At 43.3% G+C, this 18,835-nt stretch overlaps 1 protein-coding gene and 1 long non-coding RNA gene across 6 annotated transcripts in view; one reads left to right on the forward strand and one right to left on the reverse strand.

The window, feature by feature from the left end:
- Nucleotides 1-2,234: 2,234 nt before the first annotated feature.
- The window catches only part of ERN1 (endoplasmic reticulum to nucleus signaling 1), a 37,739-nt gene continuing 21,138 nt past the window's right edge, over nt 2,235-18,835 (reverse strand). The window contains exons 4-22 of one of the 3 annotated variants that reach the window (XM_080377337.1): nt 18,451-18,523; nt 16,757-16,829; nt 15,552-15,674; nt 14,650-14,751; nt 13,883-14,144; nt 13,177-13,255; nt 12,244-12,406; nt 10,840-10,958; nt 10,312-10,503; nt 9,458-9,713; nt 8,616-8,706; nt 7,243-7,432; nt 6,604-6,703; nt 5,969-6,168; nt 5,579-5,726; nt 5,017-5,144; nt 3,609-3,732; nt 3,307-3,374; nt 2,235-3,101 (exon numbers count right to left, since the gene is read on the reverse strand). In XM_080377337.1, the coding sequence (XP_080233463.1) occupies nt 2,895-3,101; nt 3,307-3,374; nt 3,609-3,732; nt 5,017-5,144; nt 5,579-5,726; nt 5,969-6,168; nt 6,604-6,703; nt 7,243-7,432; nt 8,616-8,706; nt 9,458-9,713; nt 10,312-10,503; nt 10,840-10,958; nt 12,244-12,406; nt 13,177-13,255; nt 13,883-14,144; nt 14,650-14,751; nt 15,552-15,674; nt 16,757-16,829; nt 18,451-18,523 (2,698 nt within the window). In that variant the 3' untranslated portion in view covers nt 2,235-2,894. Of the gene's footprint in view, nt 3,102-3,306; nt 3,375-3,608; nt 3,733-5,016; nt 5,145-5,578; nt 5,727-5,968; nt 6,169-6,603; nt 6,704-7,242; nt 7,433-8,615; nt 8,707-9,457; nt 9,714-10,311; nt 10,504-10,839; nt 10,959-12,243; nt 12,407-13,176; nt 13,256-13,882; nt 14,145-14,649; nt 14,771-15,551; nt 15,675-16,756; nt 16,830-18,450; nt 18,524-18,835 lie in introns of those variants that run through there. The other 2 variants (XM_080377338.1, XM_080377339.1) reach the window with 2 other exon arrangements.
- Nucleotides 6,632-12,265, forward strand: LOC308063627. Of its 3 annotated transcripts, none has more exons than XR_013928012.1 (3): nt 6,632-6,770; nt 7,310-7,553; nt 11,130-12,265. It is a non-coding gene; the product is annotated as an uncharacterized lncRNA (long non-coding RNA). The 3 variants fall into 3 exon arrangements; XR_013928013.1 differs by having other exon boundaries at nt 11,133-12,265; XR_013928014.1 differs by lacking the exon at nt 11,130-12,265 and adding an exon at nt 8,512-8,629 and having other exon boundaries at nt 7,310-7,693.

Raw genomic sequence — 18,835 nt, forward strand, 5'->3', positions numbered from 1 at the left:
GTCTGCTCTTCCAGTGCCCTGCCTAGGTAACCTTGGGGAAAGCTGCCTGTGGTCTGCTTTACCCCTTGGCATTCCTTAACCCTGGTGCAGTCTGCCAGCCGGGATTCCCCAAGCACAAGGTGCAGCCCTCCGGGAGTGTTTTGCTGTTGTCCCCCAGGCTGAAGGCCAGGGAAGGAGGTGAGTGTTGCTGGGCCAGCTGTGGCAGTTGGGGCTGGAGGGAGTAACCTGTGGTGCCGTCCTGTCTGTTCTGGATTCACAGCGTCTTGCAATTCCTTTTACAGTTTTTGGCTGTGCCCACATCTTGGCTGAAGCTGGAAAGGCAAATCATACCTTGCTACTGTTAGCTTCAGGTAGGGTAATGAAGCTTGTATAGAAATGGTAATTCTTCATAAAGGTTGTTAAGGTAAAATTTTAAGCTGTATGGCAGGTTTTTGAGAAATTTTGGTGACCATATCAGTGTCAATGTGAAACTCTTAAGAGTAACATCCAGCTTTATGACAAGAGGCATCATGTGATAGGATGGCTGCAGATACAGCGCCGAGACAGACCCCTTTGTGTGTTTCACATCAGTAAGTCAGGTTAGCCAGAGCTGTCAAGCTGCGGGTATATGCAGTAGAGATGAGTCCTGTACAGTGTGGACATTCCCTGGATATTGCTGTAAAAACAGTGGAATTGTTTGGGCTATGAAATCATAAGTGTTTACAAATCTTCTAACTGCTCCCATCTCTGCACCCCTCCGCAGCTCGTTCTGTCCAGTGTGGTTTGTGGTACTTCCTTACACAGGGAAGCGGTGAGTGCTGTACCCCTGGAGACCTGCTGGTTGCCAATCCTGATGCTTTGCAAAGGCAGCTTAACAATTACTTCCTTTCCCTCTGTGCTTCTGTACCGAGTATCGGCTTGCCGTTGATGGGCAGCTTTTTCTACGTGGCAAAGTACACTACAGCCGGCGTAGTATTAATGTTTTCAGTTCACTTCAACTTTCTGTTGCTGTCTCAGAACCGTAAGAGCAGCATGTGCCCATTCTAGCCAGTTCCAGCTTCGTGCCCTGCAGCTGTACTCACCGAGGCTCCCAGGCCTCTGGGGGGCTCAGCGCTCACCCCCAAACAGTGTGTCCTGCCTCAGCGCCATCCTGCCCTGCCTGGCAAGAGTCCAGCAGGCCTGAGCAAGCCCCTGCCTGCCAGATGCCGGGGGGGGCAGGAGGTGCTGCTGCAGCTGTGCTGCCCCTGCTCACCGTCCCGTATGGCAGCACTCCAGCATATTCCCGGGCACGCATCACCACTGGAAGGTATGGAAATACTTTTTTAAATCTGAGTACAAGTCTTTATTTAGTAGATTTATAAAACAACTTTACATGAGAAGTACAAAAATATGAAATAGGCTTTGAATCTTCTTAGCTAAAACTACTGTTACTACTATTTTTTTTTCAAGCTTTAGAAACAACTTGCACAGTTGGTATCTTAGGTAAATTGCTCTCAGACATTTTAAGACTAGGAAAAAAAAAAAAGGTTCTGTAAAGTAGCTCCAGAAAAGTAGCTGTATGTACCCGATCATACAATCACCATCAATAATTTATTAATTAGTTTTAAGACACAATGGCACAGACAGCTTCCCATGCTGTAATCTCTCCTTTAATGAGTGCCATTGAAAGGTGCAGTATCACTTTCCTCTTCTAGTTGTTATAATATCATTAACTATAAACACAAAACTGATTAAGAGTGATTTGGCATGCTTTATACTTGTACCACTTGGATTTAATACCACTTTGTATTAAAAATTAAATAAATATAAATATGTTAAATAAATATATTGTATAAGAACCCCTCACTTTAAATATTAGAATTCAGCATTTCTTCATCCTGCACACACTTAATGCTTTGTCACAGCTTTAGGGCCAATGATAAGCAATACTGCATCTTCAAAACCGCAGGCGAGCCTGGACCCAGGTAGCAACCCCTACCCACAGAAAGGGGGCGGTTCTTTTACTGCTTTATCGCACCCATTAAAACCGCTGCCCCCGACTGCACTGCTCTGGGCAGCTCCTCTGTTTCCTGGGCAGCTCCTTTTCCCCCAGGACTTGCCTCACCTCTGGCTCTGCAGCTGCTGCCCCCCCCATAAGGAAGCGAGGGACGCGGGACACTCGCAGTAACTGACACCGGTGCCTTTCTCTGCAGTTCCTGGTGTAGATCTAGTCTTGACACTGATTTCAGTCAAGGACTGTCACACTCTTCTGTGAATACTGGTTGATAGTTAAAAAATGAGGTTTATTTTCAAAGTAGGTAAACCTTTACCTGATTTTTTTCAAGTCCATATTCATTAGAACCTCACTGTATCCGCTGAAGTCTGAGACACTAATTTTCCAGGGTAGTACTGACGCAACAAATTGACTCTACGGGTTTTTTGATAATCATGAAGTGATTTCCTTTACAATCACTGTGGTGTGCCTAATGCACAATGTGGCAGTAGTGCAATGGCAGGTTCTCATGATTTTGCTACAACTAAAAGGCTCTGTTTGCAGATCCCAGTCCCTAGTAATTATATGATTTCAATCGCTGTATTTTGATTCTCTGTAGTAAATAAAACACATCAGTTATAAAATCACATACAGTACAGGGATATTGGGTGACAGTTATATCCAGCTTTTACTCTCCATTTTCACCGTCTTGGAGTAACTCCATCATCAGGGTTCTTTGCTTTGCTGAAGTTACCGCTCACTCCGTCGGCTCCTACAATCTCCCGATCCGGTGCAGGCAGAGGTACAAGGCACTTTTTGGAAGCTTGGCTTCTTCAAAGAGAGAGAATTCAGCTCTTTGATCCCACTTTTCCCTGCTAAAGGTAGGCCTGTTTCACAGCCCTGTGCGTGGAATGTTTGTCCCAGAGAAGTTCCATCCCTCTCCTCAAACAGCGTCTCCTGCCAGGCTCCGCTCTGCAGCGTCCTGATGATAGTAATGCTGGAACAGCCTTTCTCGGCAGCAGATGCGCATAGCGCTGTAGGTGTGCAGGAGCAGGCGAGGGAAACGAGCTGTGAAGTAACGTACAAAATCATCCGGGATGGAGCCCAGCGTCTCCTGCACCTCGGGAGGCAGTTCTCTGTAGTGGTGCTTCTGTAAAGGGAAAAATTGGGGAAAGCTCAGTCAGGGGCCATGTGTTCAAGGAGCCTCTTTTAAAGAGCGCTGCCTTGCTCGTGGACAGAGTAACCTCGGGTCAGTCTGTCCTGAAGGAGCTCGGTCCCCGGACAGACACAGATGAGGAACAGCAGATGGAGGCAGAACTCCAGCGTGCACGTTGCTGGCGGAAGGCGGCCTTTACCTTATTTCTCATTGCCCTCAGAAGATCCCGTACTGAGCCTCCTTTATAGGACCTGAATTTTCGGAGGTCTGCAAAAGAGATTACAAGATTTTTTTGTGTTTCGATGCAGTTTCAGTTGCTGGCCTCAAAATAGGCACGCAGTATGTGTGTCAATGCAGAATATTTCGATTGGAAGAAAAGACTTTGCTGACAAGTGAAGGTCACGTACCAACACTGAGGCAGCGTTAGCCTTACTGTCCTGTCCCAGCAAACTGGGAACAGCACGTGAGTCCTTTCCCCGCCGATAAAATCCTGTCCGTTACCTGTCTGAAGAGGAACAGTGATGTGCTCCCTCCAGTCCATCTTCACCACCTCTCTTCCACCTCTTTCTAATTGCTTGACTATTGGACCATCTAAGGATTCCTTCTCTATCCGATCACTAACATCCTGGAAGAGACAGTCAGGTTAATTTCTAGTTTTAGTTCCACGCTCTTCCCAACAATTTAAGATTGCTGCTTCTGGCTCATTACAGATAACGGAGTTGATTCTGCTTCACTCCGTGACAAAGTGCCGTACACTGGCTTGTGCTTGGGACCAGGATCGAGAAGCCTGAGACAGCGAGTTCTTTCACCATCTTCCAAAGCCTTTTACCCCAGAGCAGAAGGTATGGCTGGGAAGAACGTCAGCCCCTCGGCCAGTTCCCACCCCACACCAGGACTAAGTGCAGATACTCACTACCGGGGGCTGCCCACCCTGTTCCTGCCAAAGCTGCCTGGCGACACAGATCATTTCAGTTCGAAAAGACCTTTGAGATTATAGAGTCCAACCGTGAACCCACACTGCCAAGGCCACCATGGAACCATGTCCCTGTGCACCACATCTACACGCTTTCTGAACACCTCCAGGGGTGGTGACCCCACCGCCTCCCTGGGCGGCCTGCGCGCCAGTGCTTGGCCACCCTTCCAGGGAAGGAATTTGGGCTCAGCTGTCCAGTCAGCTTTTGGCCCAGCACAGAGGACACCCACCCAAGCCCTGAGCAGCCAGGTTCTTCAGGGAATGCTGGGGGAGATGGTAGCAAAGGCTTTGCTAAGGTCCAGGTAGACACCACGCCCAGCTTTTCCCTCATCTGCTCAGTGGGTCAAGCTGGTCCTAGAAGGAGACTGGGTTCATCAAGCAGGACCTGCCTGTCATAACCCCACGCTGGCCGGGCCTGATCCCCGGGCTGTCCCGCATGTGCCATGCGATGACGCTCAGGGTGACCGGCTCCATCACCTCCCCCGGCACCGAGGTCAGGCTGGCAGGGCTCTAGTTCCCTGGATCCTCCTCCCTGCCCTTGTAGAGGGGCAGCACCCTGGCTAACCTCCAGTCTGCTGGGGCTTCCCCAGTGAGCCAGGGCTGCTGATAAATCATGGAGAGTGGCTTGGCGAGCTCCTTCACCAGCTCCCTCAGCACCCTTTGGGAACATGTTCTCCTACTGTAGCTGCTCAATACTTCCTCACTCCACTTTATAACATCACATTCTAGCCCTCCTACGAACTATCTTCTAGAAGACTTAAATATTTGTTACGAGGTACCACCTAGGTGCTACAAACTTGGCTTTTTCATTCCTTGCAATAAGGTCATGGGTTCTATCACCTCAAACACCCACACGGCTAGGAGAGACTGAATTCAGGATTTGAAGAATGGCTACAGGAGTTCTTAGAACTGAAAGGACAGAAAAGGTCAACACACCTGAAAAAACTGGAGCTGTTTTTCTAAACTCCAAAAGAATGGGTGTTTTAGCACACAGCTGGCAGACGGACGTTTCTGAGGGTCCATGTTTATCATCTGCTCTATTAAATCACGAGCAACTATGTCTTCTGCAAAGAAAAGGGTGATAATTCTTAGGCTGTAGGGAGATGTAACGTTCTGTACTGCAGAAAATAGTGTTCTTCCTCCAGCAGTCCTGAACACTACCCCGCTAGCTCAAGTGCCCACCTCGAAGACACGCTGGACCACCCACAGTCAGTCAGTGGTGCTGAACGGGTGTGATTATGAAGATCAAAGCTCAGCTCTGTCCTACATGAAATAACTGTACAGTCAAGCTCGCAGGGTTCCGAACCGCGTACCCCAGAGACGCTTTGGGGCACTAACTCTTTAGGAGCGTTACTTCAGGAGTACAGAGTGCGGCTTTCACCACTGCCAGGTTGGGCATCGCTGTGGGCCACAGTTCCATCACGGCCATCGGCATTTTAACACCCGTGGAAAGTTCACTGAACTCTGTAGCGCTTTACATTTCCCGAGCTTTTCTTACCATGCCTCCCTGCATTTAAAGACTCCAGGCTGTATGCACCCAGCAGAATGTTGGCTTGCCGCTGCAGAGATTTGCCAAAGGGATGGCTGCCTTCAGATACCACATAATAAAAGACACAGCCAGCTGAAAAGATGTCCACGGTATATGTCTGCAAATAAACAACCTTTAATAGCAATAACACATTTTTTCCCCCTGAAGACTTTGATCATCACAGGGTAGTTTATTTTGCATTTAAGAGCAGAAGAAAACTTTTCAGCATATTCAGCTGCAAGCCAGCATGAATGCCCAGGTACTAAGTACTGTGTGTCTTAAAAGTCTGACTGCAACTACGTGCCACCCAGGGGTTGCGCTGCCTTCGCCAGGGAGCCTGGTGGAAGGGTGCAGACTTACAGGGTTCTCTTTGCAGTCTTCACTCAGCATCTCCGGGGCGATCCACCCTTCGGTGCCTGGCACGCCTGACCGGCGACTGAAGCTGTGCCTGCCCACTGCCAGCTTCTTGCACAGTCCAAAGTCTGAAATCATAGCTTTGACCTTCCCATGGGCGTTAGGCATCGAGATGAGGATGTTATGGGGCTTCAGGTCCCTGTGGACTGTTGGAAACGCCCATTTATCCACTCCAGCCCAACCCAACAATACTTGTACATTTTTAATACATTTGCATTGCAAATCTGTCAGAAGGCTGAACCACCGTTCATTAAACCAACGTCCTAACCTCAAACTAGCGTCCTTCATAGAGGCTCATCACATCACCACTAGTCAACATGGTTTACATGCCTTCCATCCAAAAAGCAGCACCCTGAATAAATGGTAACGACTAGCCTGACTACTCCGGTGCAGCGGAGTGCTAGAGGGACAAGGCCGGTGTCAGAGGACAGGCACCACTGCTGCCAGCACTAGGGGAGCTTCCACTACTCCCTCTGGGACTGATTAAACAAGCTCCCAGCACCAGGAGGGTTTCTCTTCTTTTTTTCAGTTAAGAAAACGCACCGCTGTCTATCCCATACCGAGACAATAGCCATTCTTACCAATACTGAGGGAGTGCAGGTAAGCAAGACCAGATGTCGTCTGTTGCAGGAGAGTGATGGGTTGTAAGCCATGGTGACTGAAGGCCTTCTGCTCAACGTACTGCAAATTACAAGAAAAACAGAAGATTCAGCCACAACATTGCTTATCATCACCCTCTGCATAAACAGTAAGTCTACCCCCTTCACCACCACCCCTCTGCGCCAAAAAAAAAAAAGATTAGACTGGGTAAATCGTGCCAGCTGGTAACACACATGGGCCTTTTGGGCTTTGGTTGAAGCTCATGGTCTCTAAAACATCAGAGCTGGAATTCTACATGGCACTGTGCTCCAGAGGCAAGAGTAGAGGGTCTCCAACATTCAGATAGGTGGGACGGGGAGGATGAATAGAAGGGAGCCCTTCACAAGAAGGAAAAAAAGGGGATGACAGCTTCTGTCCGTAGATAGTAGAGGGTCAGGGATGTCCTTCTAAAGGGCTGAAAACAACCCTGTTGCAGGAACATGTAATTGTCACAGAGGTGACGGGGGAGTAACTAGAACATCTCCTGCAGCAGGCACTTCAGCAACATAAGCTAAAGGAAATGGAAGGCTTCCAGGGAGAAGACTTCCACAGGTTCTGTAGGTTTGCAAGTGCCCCATCACCTCCTGTAAAGTGGCAGCACACAGCTCGATGGCTATGTACTGAAACTGCCGGTCCTTCTCTGTGCAGAAGTAGCGGATCACATTAGGATGTTCATCTGACTCTCGCAGCAGCTGTACTTCACGGTCTGCAAAGCTGAAGCACTCGGGAAGAATTCTTTTCACTGCGACATCACGGTTGTCAAATGTGCCCCTACAGACGGGAAGGAAAATCACATCAGCCTTTTATACTGTGCAGACAGACTGTAGAGAGCGAGTGACAACAGAAGACATTTTACAGAGGTGTATTAAAGCATTTCTCATGCTGGAAACAGGTATGTTTGGTCATTAAACATTTCTAAGGGAAGTAAAGTAGCTTTTGCTAGTGGAGAAATGTGGAATTAGTGGAAAATGTTCCAGACACACACAAAACACTTTTGAAAAAGTTTCAATTCTGTTCACATTGGATACCTGGGTAAAAAGAAAAAGAAAAAGAAAAAGAAAAAGAAAAAAAGAAAAAGAAAAAGAAAAAGAAAAAAGAAAAAGAAAAAGAAAAAAAGAAAAAGAAAAAAGAAAAAGAAAAAAAGAAAAAGAAAAAGAAAAAAAGAAAAAGAAAAAAAGAAAAAGAAAAAAGAAAAAGAAAAAAGAAAAAGAAAAAGAAAAAGAAAAAAAGAAAAAAGAAAAAGAAAAGAAAAGAAGAAAAGAAAAGAAAAAGAAAAAGAAAAAAAGAAAAAGAAAAAAGAAAAAGAAAAAAAGAAAAAGAAAAAGAAAAGAAAAAGAAAAAAAGAAAAAGAAAAAGAAAAAGAAAAGAGAAAAGAAAGAGAAAGAAAGAGAAAGAAAGAGAAAGAAAGAGAAGAAAGAGAAAGAAAGAGAAAGAAAGAGAAAGAAAGAGAAAGAAAGAGAAAGAAAGAGAAAGAAAGAGAAAGAAAGAGAAAGAAAGAGAAAGAAAGAGAAAGAAAGAGAAAGAAAGAGAAAAGAAAGAGAAAGAAAGAGAAAGAAAGAGAAAGAAAGAGAAAGAAAGAGAAAGAAAGAGAAAGAAAGAGAAAGAAAGAGAAAGAAAGAGAAAGAAAGAGAAAGAAAGAGAAAGAAAGAGAAAGAAAGAGAAAGAAAGAGAAAGAAAGAGAAAGAAAAGAAAGAAAGAGAAAGAAAGAGAAGAAAGAGAAAGAAAAGAAAGAGAAAGAAAGAGAAAGAAAGAGAAGAAGAGAAAGAAAGAGAAAGAAAGAGAAAGAAAGAGAAAGAAAGAGAAAGAAAGGAAAGAAAGAGAAAGAAAGAGAAAGAAAGAGAAAGAAAGAGAAAGAAAGAGAAAGAAAGAGAAAGAAAGAGAAAGAAAGAAATACTGAATGCAAATAAGACATTCATTGGTTTGTTAAATGCTGAATGCACATATTGTCTTCTACCTGTAAACAATTGTCCCTTCAGCTCCATGTCCCAATACATCTTTTGGGTTAAATGAAATCTTGCCAACCATCACCCTGTTCGCATCTTCATCTGAATGAAAAACAAGAAGGGCTGGTTTAGGGGGGGTCCAGTCGGCCCTTCACAGCTGCACATCCTGCTGGGCCACATGCAGAAGTCTTTTTGCTCATGTTTAAAACAACACCACATGGTCAAACCTTCTGATCATCTCCATTAGGTACTCACACGGTGTAGGCAAGTACCCTCTGGTGACCAAGTGATGCAACGTACAGAGTCAAACACATTCTGGACACAACGCCGGAGCTCGGGTCCGGAAAGATCATGTCTCCAGCCAGTGTAAGAGACTAGCAGTTCTCAACACACAAACTCTTTCTAGAAAGTTTTGTAGATGTTGAATTTAGGAAATGGTGCCTGCCTGTTACAGAAGTGGGTTTACTAGCAGTTCCCCTGCACAGCCTTTGGAAGGACAAGAGTGCACAGGAAGATCAGGCGGGAAGCGCTGCATAGCCCTTATTTCTTGATTCCAGTTAATCATAACACATATTTTTATTTAAATGATCCTCTCCCTAGAATGGCTACAGGTTATAAGATTATACCGCCACGGACCACAGTTAGGAACTGGGTGTTTCCCTAAAGCAGATCAATCACCCTGCTCAAAGTCAGGGCTTGGCACACCCGCGCCGTGTTCTGCAAATGGTCAGGCTAAATGAGAATGATGGTCCTTCTCAGCCTTCTGCTCCGGGATGTATCATCAATAAGTATTTTAATTGTTGTGCTGTATCGTCACACAGACTCACAATAAAAGACACTGGATCAACTTTACCTCCCTCCTCTTGCTCAGTGGAGAGGCAGCTCCCAGCGTCAGATGTGGAGATGCTGGAATACGCAGAATGGTTTGATGCTCTGGGGGACATGTTTGGGGTGCTGGCAGCAGAGCTCTCTGTCCACCCACAGGAGGCATCCAAGAAATCTGCTTCGGGAGGGAGATCACTGGGAGCACGGAAGGGCAGCTTCTGTTGCTGCAGGAGCTGTATCTTCTCTTCCAGCTGATGCTGCCTCTGTTGCTGCTGGTGTACGCTCTGTGAGAAAGGACCGCAGTTCCGTAAGTGGGGCAAGGACCTCACAGTCCTGTCACAAAAGGGAACCCTCTAGCTACGGGGGTAGCCGCACCCAAAAGGTGGGAGGAAAACTCTCTTGTTACGACACTACTGGCCAAGTAGGCTGGGGAGCTTTCCCTCACACGCTTTCCATTTCATCCTGAACTTCCACCGCAAAGCTGAGACACCCCACTGGATGGTTAAGATGGCCAAAGCTAACTGTTACTAGGTGTCGCTAAAGGCTTGATCCAAAAGCTGGAAACCTGACAGTGGTTCAGGCGAGGAAGAGAGGAGTGAAGCCAACAGTATTAAGATCGTGTCTGTGAAAAGAGTAACACATACAAAAACCAGAATGGGTGGGATGAGAAAAAATACCTCTGGAGCTGGCACATATGCCCAGAGAAATCACTGCTATGTCAGATTTGTAGCCTTTGCTACAAAAAGCAGCTGACTGCACACCTCTGAGGAGGGGAAAAACCCTGTAGTACACTACTTTCTACCTCCTGTATCATTTCTTGGGCTGCAAAATGTTACTGACTCTCCCCAAAGTGAAAAGCACATCAAGCTAAGTCAGCATTACCATTGGGTAAGTGATGATAAAAGCCACCCAGCCCACAAGCAGGAAGGTGCTGAGGATGATCGTGGCCATGTCTTTCAACATGGAGTCCACAGGAGCCTCGGGCCGGGTGATGGGCTGAGCAGGTTTCTCCTCAATATCCTTCGGAACAGCAGGTGGCACTTCTGCTGAAGAACCTTCAACGATTTCAATAACCTAAGATGCAAAGAAAGCTGTTAGCTCAATATCTTCAGGGGTAATGGAGCACTTATGCACTAGCCTTTCTGCTAAATAATTTTTAATAACCTCTAACCCTACCAAAGTCAAAGAAAGCTTTGCATGTGGGGAAAAGAAAAAAAGCAGCTGAAAGCCCTAATTCTGAAATAAGGAACGACACATCATCATACCAGTGATTCTGCATGCAAACTACACAAAAATCTGACACAACAAATGTGAGGCAATTCCATGTAGCTTTCCTTCCGAGTCATTCCCAAACTTCTACTCCTTTCTATTCTTTTATCATCCAGTAAGATGATTATTCACATCACAGACCTCTTCAATAGTGGCTTTGTCAGAGTCAGCTGGAATCACGTTTTCAGGCCTCTTAGGTAAGTTGCTTGGGAATTTCTCCAGGATCTTTGTAGGAGCAGATAGTGGTGTTTCATGGTGCCCTTTAAATAGAACACATTTGTTGAAATAAAACATTGTCCCTTTTTAGGAAAGACACCCTTGATTTCAGCATCTTTGCAGAAGAGTGTATATAAAGTTGATTTACAAAGGCTTGAGAACATCACAGAGCAAAAGCTCAAATAAAAATGATTTTTCCCTCTGTCCTCCTCAAGCAGTCACAGGTATAATGATCGGAATCCTGAAGAACACCACGTTCAAGCACTGGCTGCAGATTTGGTTCCTGGCCATCAGGGGAACACACATTATGCCTCCTAGCTCGCTATGTGGCCTTGAGGTGAAGACCACGTTGTAGACATGAAATGGTTCTGAAGGGAATGGCTTGTGCTGCACAAGAAGGAAGCAAGAATCTATCCAGCACTCAGGTACTTGGCATGCTCTTCACACTCCTTTGGCTCGTGCTAGCCAACAAAGTGAGAAGAGGGAGATGCTACTGTGCTGCCAGCTTTGGCAGTTGGAGGGCACAGAGGAAGACTCCCGCTCAGGTGTACAGCAGGAAAGAAAAAAAAAAAGAGGCAAAAACTTGAGGGCACAGGTTGTTCAGCTCGGAGGGTTGCAGAGAAATACCAACTGTTTCAAGGGAGCTGCCTGACATACTGGAAGAGCAGGATGGTATTAACAAGGAAGGGGATCCCCGGCGGAGAAAGGTGGCAGTTAAAAGAAGCTGAAAGTTACACACCGCCCCTGCCACAGAGATCCTATGGTATACATCACTTCATTAGAAACTTGCATCACTTAAAACTGAACAGCTACTCGGTTTTGAAGCAAAATTGCAAATGCCTTGAAAAGTCAATTCCAGAGTTTGGGGATTTGGGACACACAGGACAGGCTGACACTCAGCCTCTATGCCTTAGGCCTCCGTTCATAAAAAGGGCAAAATGTGATTGTCTGATCCGTGATAAGAATGAAAGTAACATTATGCACAATAACAAAAGTCCAAAGGAACCAGAATACAGTATTTACAGTAAATAATAAGTTACCTATACCCCTCCCTGAAGGAGGGGGGTAAATAAACAACTTTCCACATACTGAGCTAAGCACTCTTCATTCTATGCACTGAATAGGGCAGGGGCCTTGAGAAAAACAGCACGCATATATGTAAAGACATTCATCCATACGGAAAAGAGCACAAATTAGAAACGATTACTAGAATTCAGTAATTACTGCCTGAGTTTAGGCAGTGATTGTGACTGATGTACAGCAGCTGAACAGCAGCTCTGCGGTGTGGATGAGCACCACATCCCGCCCCAACGGCCGGCACTCGGGTACCTATTAAAAGCCAGTCGTTCCAGTAGTTGAGTTTGTTCTTTTCCTTCAGTCCACTTGAAAACTTCACATCCGTACTGGGGGTGATAACACACTCGCCATTGTCTTCAATTGTGATGCCTTCTGTTTTCGGACCCTCTAGTAAGGGTATGGCACTGCCGCGGGGCTAGAGACAGAGAGTAACGTTACCATTAAGGAAGCGCTGTGCCCCTATAATATTTAAATAGGCAACTAAATAAAAAAAACAGAAGTCAGAATTGGTGGGCAAGCAAAAATTACTGGCAGCAAAGTCACTGTAAAGGAAACACTGCCGTTACACCCTCAGCAACTGCTCCAGCAGCCTTGGACATTAGACCTTCTCAGTTACATGTTGCCTAGGAGATGAGATTACTCTCTCTTTTTTCTGAAAAGTTAAACAGGATCTTTATTTCCTACCCAGGCAGCCACAGCAAAACAAACCCATGATGCAGTTTCCTATCTATGGGGAGTTACTTTGATGAACAAACCAGCAATCTTAACATTAACCACAATGCACCAACGATACCACGTAGCAACCTCAGGTCCACTTCTGCTAAGCTTGCCTGGCACAATTCCTGATGAGCTAGTTACTCTGCAGCATTTGAAATGATTCCTAATTACGGTCATGCATTCTAAGGCTTACTGTTATATTGTTTTATGAAATATTTAATTTGCTACGCATTTCTTGATAGCAATCTGCAATTTAAAACCAAATTTCTGTAGGTGCACAGTCTTCAGTGTTTTATTCTGTTTTAACCAGTTCCCTTTGCTACTTACTACAGCATAATTGTCTTTTTTCATATATTTTAATGTATGTTTCCATTTCAACTTTTTTTTTTTTTTAAGCCCAGGACAGTACTAATTCTGTAAAGGCATTTTTCAGCAGGCGTCATCCAGCTCTTGCAGCTCCCAACTTACCACAACAGTTACTCCTTCATGCACCATTGATGGCGATGCGTACAAACTTGTGGAGTATTTCCCTACATACAGAGTTGGTCTGGAAAAAAACCAGTAAGTGTCAGAAAGCAGACAAATGGATGTTTTGCCATCTTAGCTAAAACCTTGGCAACACAATCCTGTAGAACTAATGTATGAGTTTCTCAAATCATCTATATTTATATCCTGAAAAGCCTGGATCTGTAAAATTGTTTTAAGTACTGCTGTATTATGAAGCCATTCTTCCTCATTATGAAAGCATTATTTAGTTGATTATTCACATCAGAATTACTCATTTGACAGAACTCATGGTCTATTTCTGCATTATTCACTAACTGGTATTTGCCAAAATGCTACCCACATTTTTACAACGTGAAAGGCTTCACATTACAAAAACCAATTACATTCCACATTGTAAGAAATTATTAAACGCAGAGCATCTGATTAAAGTTATGAATATACATTTCCTAAGTTTACGGTAGGTGGGTTTTTTTTGGTCTCTGACTTTAGACAGTAAGAGATCAAATACGATGCAAATAATGGCTGGAGAACTAGAGCTGCTTTCATGTATTCTTTTCACCACCTTGAAATTTGTAGCAAAACCTGTAACTGAATGTATATAAATGAGGTTTTCACGACAAAGTTCTGTCAAATAGACAGTGAGAACAACAGGAATATTCATGCTCACGTCAGTTTGCTCTTGGTCTCTGTTTCCTTCGGGAAGGGGTATTTCCACTTGGTAATGTGTCCAACCTCCCCAGACATGAATGTCAAGTACCGCAGAGTTTCTATCCCCACATTAGTGTGCATAACTTTCCGTAATCCTTCACGTTGCCAGATGTAAAAGGCTACCACAGGAGAAGCGTAGTTCTGAATCCACAGTACGTCCCCAGACTCACTGTCCACCGTCACCACCAGCCCATCTCCATTAGACACAAAGTGGGACATCTCTGCAATACACAAACACACAGGAGATTATCTGGATTCCTGCAGATGGGCAATTTTAATAATACATGTTAACAGTTCAAGCCTTATGTTAATTGTGGAGTTCATTACACCTTACATTGCAAAAGAATTGCTGATCAGCAAATCAGTTGTCAGAATTAGGTTAATAGAGGTTCAGTTGCAATGCAATAGCTTTTTCTGAGCGTGCACCACAGTTTAGGTTCAACTCCTCTCCTGCTATTTTCCACTAAATTTTATCAAGTCGTATCTTCAAGCATTGTCTTCGTAGATTCAGTTTACCTGAAGCTACCTAGAAGGCTGTAGATTTTACAGCATGTGAAGGATAAAAGCTGGCAGATGCCTATCAACTGCACAAAACTCAGACAGGACAGCTTGATCTATTAATTACAGAAAAAGTCAGAATATTTTTGCCTGTATGCAAACCTCACAGCTGATATATATATGGAGAAGGGGAAGAACAACAACAAAAGACAGCAGTTAAATTCTTACTGTATTTTATGTCTTCATCAGGCAGAGTAGCTGCGTAATCAAAATAGGTGGCATTCCACCGCAGCTCCTTCTTCTTGGTGTCATACATTGTGATAGTGTACTCTGTTAAAAAATATACAGTCTGTGAAGCAAAAAAACCTATGAGAGAATAGAATCAATCATCTCAAATCTGAGACACTCTTCAAAACACCACACACACCACTTGCTGCTCTCCGCATTTCAGTTTCCCAACACTCCTGATAAATACATATTTCACAGCTGTTAAAGATAATACCCAATCCACTCACATAGTGATCTGCAGGAATCTCAGGACAAGGTTTTTACTGCACAGCTGCTTCTGACGTACTTTTGTTTTACTTACAAGTTTCCAAACCCTGTATTCTAAAATTCAGTATACCGTGTTCTGTAACTGAACTATCACATTAAAAGAACGCATGGATATAGAGGTTAAAGAACAAGTCTGACACTCCTTTCTACTAGTCAACAGCTATATGGTGTTGGTTTAATTTTACCAGTTATTTAGAATACTGCATTTGTGATTTCAGTGGATATGCTATATCTCCATTTTCTTTAAACACTCTTTATAAAAGCTGTATGTTACAGGGCAAAAACTTGGGTTCACAGCTGCTGCTGGAATGCCCTGTTACACGGCATATAAATGCCACTTACTCACCAAGAACAATAAGGGACGATGCCTCCTGCCAAAGTTTTAAAAAAACAGTATCTTTCTGCTGTTACAGTTTGTCTCTGTACAGTCCAAAATTATAATGTGCAGAAGTTTTTCCTAAGAAGTCAACTTGAAAACCTGAACTGATCACAAGGTCATTTGTTAAGAGCCTAAACTTGAAAAACAAGGATGACAACAAATTTTCTTCTAAGCTGCAGAAAAAAAAGCATATGACCTGTTCTCCCAAGATACAGGAGGGATGCTGACGGGCAAAGACTTTCTGCAAATGAGGAAGTCAAGGTCTGCTGTTTCTCCCCAGTCATGAGGTCAATCACGTACCAAATATCCTGCTTTTTACCTGGAATCACAATTTCAGCCACGTTACCATTCAGCTGGAAAAACTGCACTTCCATCAAGCTTTTCAGTCTTCTTTTTTCTTTAGTAAGCTCATGAACTTAGCATGAATACAGCATTTTTAATAAAACAATTTCTCAGTCAGGCTTAATTTCATATTTTAGCACTACTGGCCAATCCCAAATATTGACAAGAAAAACAAAATACAATATTTATCGATGTGAAAAAATAATTTTCTAAAAATCTAATGAAGTTCTGAGTGTAGAAGATCCTGTCAGCCTGCAGCAAAGGAGACTGAACTGCTAATGCCGAAGGACAGTAGGTAGAAAAAAAAATTATGAGGGTCCACACATTTCAAATTGATTTCAAGGACTATAATTCTAATATCCTATTCAAGACTCCAGGAACTATGACCTTAAGTATTTCTTTGACACTAACATGTGTGTTGTGTTTAGAGACTTCAAATAAACGTTTTGATTCCTTTATTGGACAGACACAATAAGTAGATACTGGCCCTTCAAGAGATTAAAAAAAAACAATACTAAGTTCATCCTGATCCTTATCACAACAGTAGAATGTGTGAAGAAATAACTGTCCTTTCTTCTCCCTTTCTCCTCCCAAATCCATCTGCAATTAGAACGAGTCAGGACAGTGAGCCATAAATTCATTATTATTTGTAGTATAAATGAACTGCCTGTACCTCAGATAATGGAGGATGTCTAACTGATGCAACGGGATTTCTAACTTAATTATAATTGTGAGGCAGTGACATTTATAAGCATAAGAAGATTTTAAGCAGAAGTCACATTTTGTTGAGAGATAGCATCTCAAGAAACCAAAAAATCCCATACAGGCTATTCACTGCTTAGAAAAGCTATTTTCTCTTTCAGGAAAAGTAGGTGGGTTTTAATCTTCCAGCAGTAATTGAATTCTATATTGATCATATTTTCTGACATCAGAAAGGTTCACGAAAACCCATAACTAAAACCCAAAGTAAAGCATATTTCCATGCAGTCTGTCTGGGAGTCTCTACATTTTATAGAAACTCAACATTTATAATCTAAAAGAGAGAAAATTTGAGCTCACCCATGTACAGAATCCCATCTGAACTGCGGCAGGGAGATGCTTGCACCAGCTCTGGGATAGTAAATGGCAGTTTCTAGGGAAGAAAAAACCCAACAAAATAGGCTTATTCACACTGGTGTGATAGTCTTCGCATTTGTTCGCAGAAAAGGGAAGTCAGACAACTTCAGAAATCTCAAATGACAGGTTTTTATTGTTTATATTACCGTAGTGCCTGAGAACTCGAAATTTCAGGTCAAGGCCCTGCTCTGCAAACCCGGAACAGAGAGGAGTCTGTCTCGGTGAGCTTACCACAGGAAATATGTATATAGAACGGAAGAACTACTTGCAGCTCGGAGGTTGGGAGGCCAAGGCTCTGTGGCTTTAAGGTCTACCATCACCACTTACGAACTGCCTGGGCTTCAACATACCATGGTTTAATTGCCTCACCTATAACGAGTATAAAATGGTTCTGCACAGGACATCCAGTAATACTTACAAAGGCCAGATGTCTTCAGACAAATGAATTTGTTAAGATGGTGAAGCGCAAATCTCCAGCTGAAGAGTTCCTGAGATAGTGCCAAGCCCGCACTGCTCTTACAGAATGGGTGACAAACCTTGCTATGTTTTAAGACTCCTATTGTGATGAGGTCACAAGAGTAACGCACAAGCTGCACCAACAATAAACATCAGGCCTTTGTGAGTTTAGTTGAATATGCTAAAATTGCTCCACTCTTGCTTAAAACTTCTATAATAATGATCCTAAACAGAAATTAAATTAATTCAGAAAGAGAGATTAGCAGAATAAAGGAATAGATTCAAATAGATAGCTGCTTCATGGATTCACCCAGGAAAAGAACCAAGAATCATTTTGCAAGTTATGATCTGGCTGTGCTGGGAGGTGGGGGCAGTCAAATATTTCAGTATTTACTGACAACACTAAAGTTCTTGAAGGAAATCATAACAGCTGCCCGAGAAAAGAAACTTGTGAGAAGCCAAACATTTTGTCTGAGTATCATCACAACGTTTAAAAACAGAAGTCAAGTATTAGCTAGTATCTGTGGGTGACATGGACTGGTGACTATTTTGATAAGGTTCAGTATTTTGGTCTGCTTAGTAAATCTTACAAAGACATCTAAAGGTGTCAGCACAAAGTATCTATTAATCCTGCCTTCTGGCAGATGGTTTTAGAAAATTATGTATTTGTGTGAAAGTGATGTATCAGTTTTGTGTTATGCTGGGTACAACTTTCCCAACAAATCGTACAGAGATTATTCAGTATCTGTCATCATCGTTATTTTAGTAAGTTACAGAAAAATAGTACAAATAGAACAATAGAAAAATAGAACAAAACATATCGGATATTGGTATTTTCAAGGAGAAATTATCTCCTGATTATCTCAAATGGCAACTTTCTGCTCTCATAAAATACAGTATGCTTTCACTCTGCAAAGGTGCTAGCAACATAACGTAGGCCACTGTCATCCCAAACACTTGTATCCTAACATCAGCGCAGGCAGTGGACGCCAATTTTTGGCTAGTCTGACCCAGCTTTTCCAAATAACTGGTACACTTCCATTAAACAGCACAAAAACCTGCAAAACTACAGTGCCGCCAAGAAAGCGGGAAGCTCCCTTGGGGACTTGTCCTTCGTGTGAGTCTGGTTAGGGCACTTTTCTACAAATTATCAGAGGAGAGAATTTAACAAACATACTTACAGTCAAGCCTTCACTATTCTTGCCACCAAGTGTATACAAACTGCCATCATTTGGGTCTGGAAGAAATGCTGGCCTAGGATTTAAGCAGGAATTAAAAATGATAAAAAGACGTACCATGCTTCTCAGAGAACAGGAAAGCAACTATGGCCAGCACTGGCTTTACAGAGAAGTTCAACTGACATTATATTTTTTACTTTCTATTACCCATTTTTTGAAGTTTAATTTATTAACTGTGAAAAAGAAAAAAAAACACAAAAGGAAGTTGTTTCAGAACTGATATAACCTAAGATTACTAATACATCGGAAAATCTGAAGATTCGAATATGGCAGAGAATCACTTGGGTGAAAGCTCTTAAACAAGTCCTGTATGCTTTTAAAATGCCAC

This window comes from Falco punctatus, assembly GCF_963210335.1.
Source record: "Falco punctatus genome assembly, chromosome: 1".
Lineage (NCBI taxonomy): Eukaryota > Metazoa > Chordata > Aves > Falconiformes > Falconidae > Falco > Falco punctatus.